At 54.7% G+C, this 7,607-nt stretch overlaps 2 protein-coding genes across 2 annotated transcripts; both read left to right on the top strand.

Moving 5' to 3' along the window:
- The first annotated feature begins 3,412 nt into the window (after window positions 1-3,412).
- LOC119165467 (uncharacterized) lies at window positions 3,413-4,321 on the top strand. The gene has a single exon (XM_037417638.2). It carries the CDS (start codon window positions 3,413-3,415, stop codon window positions 4,319-4,321), a length of 909 nt encoding a protein of 302 aa, XP_037273535.2.
- A 1,873-nt stretch (window positions 4,322-6,194) lies between these two features.
- On the top strand, window positions 6,195-7,319 carry LOC142768278 (uncharacterized). The gene has a single exon (XM_075870233.1). The coding sequence runs from the start codon at window positions 6,195-6,197 to the stop codon at window positions 7,317-7,319; it is 1,125 nt and encodes a 374-aa protein (XP_075726348.1).
- Window positions 7,320-7,607: the final 288 nt, after the last annotated feature.

Here is a 7,607-nt window from a genome sequence, read left to right as displayed (position 1 = left end):
TTGCCGTCACTAATCTTATTTGTACGTAGCCTCAGTTCAACCCTGTAGCAAGCGACGATTGCAATTTTTCTGTTGTTGTATTTTGCTTTGTATGCTGTACATGTATGTATGTAACCACTCCCCTCTGTAATGCCCTCGGGCCTTGAGGGTAACTGAATAAATAAATAAATAAATCAGCATAGTGAGGAACAAACTTGGCATAATAACCTACAAGACCTAAAAAAGATTGCAAGGTTTTAACATCAGTAGGCCGTGAGGCATTGCCAATGGCCTGAACTTTAGATTCAACAGGTGTCAAGCCGCGGGAACTGACAATATGTCCTAGAAATTGTAACTCATTCACAGAAAAAATGCACTTGTTATTAAGTTTCATACCACATTCACTGATGCGGTCGAGATTTGTATGCAAGTTAGCATCGTGCTCTTCGCGAGTACGTCCCCACACCAAAATGTCAACCAAGTAACAAAGGGCGCCATTACAACCCTTAAGAATAATTGACATTATTTTCTGAAACACTGCAAGGGCAGATGCAAGCCCGAAACACACGCGGCGAAACCAAAACAAGCCTTCGTGCGATACAAATGTGGTTAAGTCTCTACTGCACTCAGAAAGTTCAACTTTGTGATAAGCGAACGCGAGGTCCAGCTTGGAGAAACATACCGCTCCGGAGAGCTGATAAAGCAGTTCTTCAATGTGAGGAAGTAAAAAACCGTCTACGACGATCGCCTTGTTCGGTTCTCGTAAGTCGACGCATAGTCGAAGGGATCCATTTTTTTTGACGACGACCAGTGGAGAAACCCAGCCGGAAGCAGAGACAGGCTCGATGATTCCGCTGGCTTGAAGGCGAGACAGTTCCGCAGAGATTGCTCATGGAGAAGAAGAGGAATGCGGCGCAGCTTGGCACGCACAGGGCACACACCTGGTCGACGCATCACTTTATGCACAAAACCGCGCACACAACCCAGTTCACGGGTGAACAAGTGGTTGAATTCAGAAGGCGCGTTGGCCGGAAGATCATCTTGGACGTCGACTTGAGCACACGTCATAGATGCACCGACGATGTAGATGGACAAAGCCCTGATGGCATCACGTCCCAAAAGCGAGCTGCCATTGGCAGTTACATAAAAAGTAATGGAAGCAGTGTGACTGCGATAGGAGACCTGAGCTGTAAAATGACCTAAATTATCAATCGCTTCCTTGAAATATGTTTGTAGAACGACGTGTGAAGGCAAAAGCCGAATGTTGGAAAAATGACCATGAAAGTCAGCGGCACTGATTAAAGCGACTGAGGCACCAGTGTCCACGAGAAATGACAAGGGCACATGGCCCACTGAAGCTACGATGCTGGGCTCGGACGTAGTGTGGAGGCCATCCGCATTTAAAACAGTGACCGTATTGGTCTGTGCAGTGCTCGAAGGAGCGGACGAAGAAACTGGTCAGGAAAATTTGCTGGACGGGAATCGCATACGGACTGAAAATGTCCGATTTTTCCGCACGCAAGACAAGTGCGGTTTCTCGCGGGACACTGCGCAAAATTGGCTAAATGCCGAGCCGATCCGCAATGAAGGCAATGCGCGGTTGCGCTTGGAGAAGAAAATTGCGAACGCGAGTTAGGAGCTCGGTGCTGTTCCTGAAAACAAGAATTTGGCGGAATGGGGTCGCCATATTGCCGGCTTCTTCGCCCCCGCGACGCAGAAAGGTTGCCATGTTGGCCGCCACGGAAGGACTGTGCAGGCGGGCGTCCATGTTGGCCGCCGCGCCGAAACGAAGGTGAAGGGCCGCCATGTTGACGCGTCCCGTGAAACAAAGAGCCGCCACCTTGGCCCCCGAAGCGGAAAGTTGCTGCACTGAATGCGGAGCGAATTGCTGCTACAACTGGGAGCGAATAAGCTCGTCCTCTCGCGCAATCGAGAGGGCTTCGGATAATGAAATTGAGGAGCCCTTTTGAAGCATGTGGCAGCGGACGTTTTGCGAGGCTACCCCGGTGAAAAGCTGATGGCGGATCATATCGTGCTCGAGCGCGCCGAAGCCGCACGACGCGGCGAGCGTTCGAAGAGAAGTAATGAACTCGGCGACTGGCTCACCGGGCAATTGTCACCTTTCTTGGAATTTTACGCGTGCGAGATAATCGCACGAGACATCTTTAAAATGCTCATCGAAAAGAGGAACAGCATTCTTGAAGGCATCGCCCGACGCTGGCGTCGGCGACGCGTTGGTGGCTTCTAAAGTATAGAAAAGCTTTAACCCGGCAGGGCCTAATGCGTTGAGCAGCAGGGCCTTGCGACGCTCGGGCTTGCTGGAGTCTTCCCCGGCCGCGTCTGCGTAGGCCTGAAACACCAATTTCCAGTCCGCCCACGGAAGTACCGGGTCTCCGGGCGAATGAAGAAATAGCGGAGGTGAAATAAGAGACGCCATTTCAAGCAAGAAGAATGGAGTGGTGCACACGAGAAGAAAATGACACAAGTACACTGTTTGAAGAAGACGACAGAGGCGGCGTAGCTGAAGGAAGACTTGAAGCAACGCAGCACGCTGCTGCCACCTTGCTGGGAACAAAGAGCGTCTAGGGTTATTAGGGTAGGTCCATTAGAAGCACGAAAAAGGCGAACACGGAGAACGAAATGGGTTCTTACAGGTCCTCGTCGCCATTGCTGTGTTGGGGGCTGGCTGGCCCCGACGAAGCAGAAGAAGAAGATGGCCGACGGAGACGTACGCGACTGGCGGGGACGCCGACCAGCCCGAACACGCGGGTTGGCGCGAAGCGCCGAAGAAAAGAACAACAACCGCACTCCACGGTTACGCAACACACAGTGTTTTCATTTTACAGTCGCCTTGAAATCCTAGATGCCAGAGCGGTGCCCCCTGGCATCCTCACATGTCATTTCAAAACCGAAACCGAAAACCCAAAACACAACATTTATGTCACTGGCAAAATTGAAGGCACGGCTCCTCACAAAGTTTGCGGACCGCAGGACGACCAAAGACTTCGCTGAACACTGTATTGAATGCTGTCTAGGTTGGAACGTCAGTTTAATGGTTCCGAAGCCACAAGTGTGCAATGCCACCGAGGCAAATGCCGACAGTGGCCAGTCTCGTGGCTTCGTCCCATTTGTTCAAGACACTCACGAGTTCGTAAGTAGCCAGCCAGTCGTCGACGTCGTTATCGTCAGTGTAGAGGTCACCACCCTTCAGTCATTTAGTTCGGCTGCCACTAGCAGGTGGCGCCCCGGAGATTGTATATATTCTGCCCCGAATAAAGTGGGAGGCCCCTTTTCGTTAGCTGAGCAGCTGTCGTGCGTATCGTCTCTCTCCGGTCGTGCTCCGCCACGCTGGCGCGGCACCAGCCACAAGACATGGTGTCAGAAGTGGCTGCGTAACGCCCCCTCATCCCGAACTCGCCCGTACCGCACGACGATGGCCCTCGACGGAGTGGCGCCGAAAAAGCTCAGCCTCAACCTCCAGCCGCCCGCACCGTTCGACTTTGTGAGCCCGGGAACCTGGCCAACATGGCTCAGCCGCTACGAGGACTACGCCGTCGTTTCCGGCCTGACTCAAGCATCCGGCGACATGCACGTACGCTCGTTGTTGTACTGCATGGGGCTGGAGGCCCGCCTACTTCTGGAGACGTTCTCGCTCGACACCGCATCACTCGCCTCATTTCAAGCGGTTGCCGCCAGCTTCACCGACCACTTCGTGCATCCGGCGAATGAACTGTACGAGTCGTCGTGTTTTCACCGGCGTGTTCAGTTACCCGACGAGAGCGTCGACGCCTACTACGCCGAACTGTGTAGAATGGTGAAGCGGTGCAACTATCCGTCAGCTGAGGTAGAGCAAAGGCTTGTACGCGATAGATTCGTCGTCGGCCTCCGCGACTCGCGCCTTTTGGACCAGCTTTGCCGGAACGCGAAGTTGACGCTCAAAGAAGCATGGATGCAGGCCCGTCAATCAGAAGACGCCGACAAAGAAAAAACGTTGCCCCAAAACTGCGCAGAGCACTCCCGCGAGCAACACCTCGACGCCGTACGAGATAAGAAGTTCGCCTCTCGCCGCCGCAACTACGATAAGCGGCCTTCGCCCCCGCGGAAAGCAGAGCGCTCCTGCCAGCCGTCAACATGTGAATTCTGCGGCCGCGCGCCACATCCACGTTCTAACTGCCCTGCTCGAAACTCCGTCTGCAACTCCTGCAAAAAGAAAGGACAATTTGCGGAAGTGTGCCGCGCGCGGCAGGCAAAACAGAAGCTCGGCTCCGTTCAGCTTCACGCTGTCGGGACGCTCGCCGCGGCAAAGTTCGTCGACATCACCGTTGACAACTACACAGCGTAGTTCAAGGTCGATTCCGGAGCCGACGTGTCCGCCGTTCCGAGCGACTTCCCTGCATTGCCGGCCAAGCTCGACCCCGTCAACAGCCTGCTCACCGGACCTGGTGGTCAGCCGCTGCGCGTGCTAGGTTCGTACATGGCGAGACTTCGGTGGCACGGGAAAATGAGCTCTCAGCGCTTGTACGTGATCCAGTCTCTCACCGTACTTCTTCTTGGACTGTCGGCGCTTCAAGCTCTGGAAGTTGTAAAGTTTCTCGACGAACTTCAGACTCCGAAAGCAACATTGCGTGCTGAGCTCTTCCAGGGATTGGGCACCCTCAAGGACGAGTACACTATCCTTCTGAGACCTGGCGCCGTACCCTTCTCCCTAAGTGTGCCTCGCAGGATTCCCATCCCGCTACGCGAGGTCGTCCGTCACGAGCTTGACAAACTGGAGGAAGGAGGCGTGATCCGCAGGGTCGACAACCCAACCCCGTGGTGCTCTGGTCTCGTTGTAGTACGGAAAGCCGATGGTTCCTACCAGCTGTGCGTTGACTTGACTCAGCTGAACGAGGTCGTCCTTCGCGATCGCCACATCCTACCAACTGTAGAGCAAGTCATTGGCCTCCTTGGCGACGCAACAGTTTTCTCCAAGCTGGATGCAACAGCCAGTTTTCATCAGGTTAAACTATCTGCCGACTCCTAAGAGCTCACAACGTTCATCACCCCATTTGGCCGATACTGCTTTTGCCGGCTCCCCTTTGGCATCACCTCCGCGCCGGAGTACTTCCAAAAACAGATGGCCAGGATCCTGGAGGGCCAGGAAGGAGTCGCCAATATGATAGACGACATTCTGGTCTTTGGGCGCACCCGCGAGGATCACGATGCCAGACTGAGCCAGGTGCTGTCTCGCCTTGCAAAAGCAGGCATCACGTTGAACCAAGACAAGTGTCGTTTTGGTGTCTCCGAAGTCTCCTTCCTAGGAGTCATCGTTTCAGCACAAGGCATCAGGCCAAGTACAGACAAGGTCGAAGCAATCAAAGCCATGGAGGCTCCAACAGACATCGCAGGTGTCCGGCGACTGCTCGGAATGGTGAGCCATCTTGCCCGGTTTTTGCCTTGCATCTCAGAGGTCACAGCTCCCATCAGAGCACTTCTAAACAAGTCTGCGACTTGGGTGTGGCAGCATGAACAAAATGCTGCATTCGAGAAAATCAAGGAACTCCTGACATCAGACCGTTGCATGGCCAAGTACCATCCATCATACGCCACCACAGTTTCGGCTGACGCAAGCTCATTCGGACTGGGCGCAGTCTTGCTGCAGACACAGCCCTCTGGAGAGCGCCACCCAGTTGCGTTTGCTTCAAGATCAATGACCGAGACAGAGCAGCGTTACAGCCAGGCAGAAAAGGAAGCGTTGGCAACAACATGGGCTATCCAACGGTTTGACGAATTCGTCCACGGCATCACCTTCGATGTTGAGACAGATCACCTACCACTCGTTTCTCTCTTCGGCAAGATGGAGCTGGACATGCTGCTGCCTCGCATACAGAGGCTCAGGTTAAAGACCATGCGATACCAGTTCCGAATGCTCCACGTGCCAGGAAAGCTGTTAGCTACGGCAGATACCTTGTCACGCATCACCCAGAAGGCGTCCCTCCCCCTGGACACCGTGGAATTGTTTGCAGCTCAAGTGGTCAGCGGCATGTCAGAAGCCTCGCCACTACGCCCAGAGGACGTGCGACAAGCACAAGAGTCCGATGGCGAATGCAGAGCCCTCACCTCCTTCTGCCAGAATGGTTGGCCACAGAAGTTCAAACTGCCACTGTACCTCTCAGTATGCCTCAGCAGCTGATGAGCTCTCTGTCTGCGATGGTGTTCTACTGAAAGGCGCCAGGATGGTCATCCCGCATTCTCCTCGGCCGGCTGTTTTGACGCTGTCGCACGAAGGACACCAAGGCATCAACAGGACGAAAGCTCTCGCTCGAGAGTCCATTTGGTGGCCTGGCATTTCGGCAGACATTACCTCTCTGGTAACTAACTGCGAGCAATGTGCTTCCACTCGGGTGAACCATGCAGAGCCCCTGGTCTCCACGGTCCTACCTGGACGTCCCTGGGAACTTGTCGGCGTGGACCTGTTCCACCTCCGCAGCCAGACATTCATCTTGGTGGTGGACTACCACTCCAGGTACCCTGAAGTTGTAACCTTGCGGAGCAACCGGGGCTCAGGCAGTCATCGACGTTCTCGAAAGCATCTTTGTCCGGCTTGGGATTCCGCGAGAAGTCAGATCAGACAACGGTCCACCGTTCTCTTCACGCGAGTTTGCAGCATTGGCGGCATCTTACGGCTTCGACCACGTCACCAGCAGCCCGCACTATGCGCAATCGAACGGAGAGGCGGAGAGAATGGTCAGGACAATCAAGGAGTCGTTTCGCAAAGCACAGACCCTCATCTGGCCTTGCTCAGCTACCGGGACACCCCCGGAGTCGATGGCTTCAGCCCGGCCCAGCTCTTGATGGGACGACAACTCCGAACCAAAGTGCCGAAACAGGACTCCCAGTTATGTCCTCACTGGCCGTCGAGGAAAGACGTGAGGAGAAAAGATGCAGCCTACAAGCAGAAACAGGCCGCTGACTTTAACAGGCATCACAGAGCTCAAGATCTGTCATCGCTCCGATTAGGCCAGTGTGTCTGGGTACGACCTGATCAGGTCAAAGCTACAGTGCTTAGCCCAGCACGCCTACCACGAAGTTATGTCGTGGAAACGGAGCAGGGTGGCGTCCTACAGCGCAACCGGCGTCACCTAGTGCCTTTTGCACCTCCTGCGCCAAGGGTGGAACCACCGCCGTCTGAGGAGCAGGAGCCACAGCGAACACTGCCTCCTCTGGAACCCCAGCGAACTACTACAGTGCAACCACCCGATTCCCTTGGACTGCCCCCTGCAGACAGTGACCGCAGTGATGGTGTGACACGAACACGTAGTGGCCGCCGTGTTATGCCTCCGAACCGCCTGAACTTGTGATGTGCAGTGTCTGGCGTCCTCCGTCTTCCGTCTGGTCTTCAAGGGGGGAGATGTAGAGGTCGCCACCCTTCAGTCATTTAGTTCGGCTGCCACTAGCAGGTGGCGCCCCGGAGATTGTATATATTCTGCCCCGAATAAAGTGGGAGGCCCCTTTTCGTTAGCTGAGCAGCTGTCGTGCGTATCGTCTCTCTCCGCTCGTGCTCCGCCACGCTGGCGCGGCACCAGCCACAAGACAGTCAGTGCCACTGAATATGGCAGGGTCCCGCTGACGGACCACACCGGAGCATA

The sequence above is a fragment of the Rhipicephalus microplus genome, chromosome 8 (assembly GCF_043290135.1).
Source record: "Rhipicephalus microplus isolate Deutch F79 chromosome 8, USDA_Rmic, whole genome shotgun sequence".
Lineage (NCBI taxonomy): Eukaryota > Metazoa > Arthropoda > Arachnida > Ixodida > Ixodidae > Rhipicephalus > Rhipicephalus microplus.
Note: the sequence above shows the minus strand (reverse complement) of the source record. Positions and strands in the feature narration are given on the sequence as shown.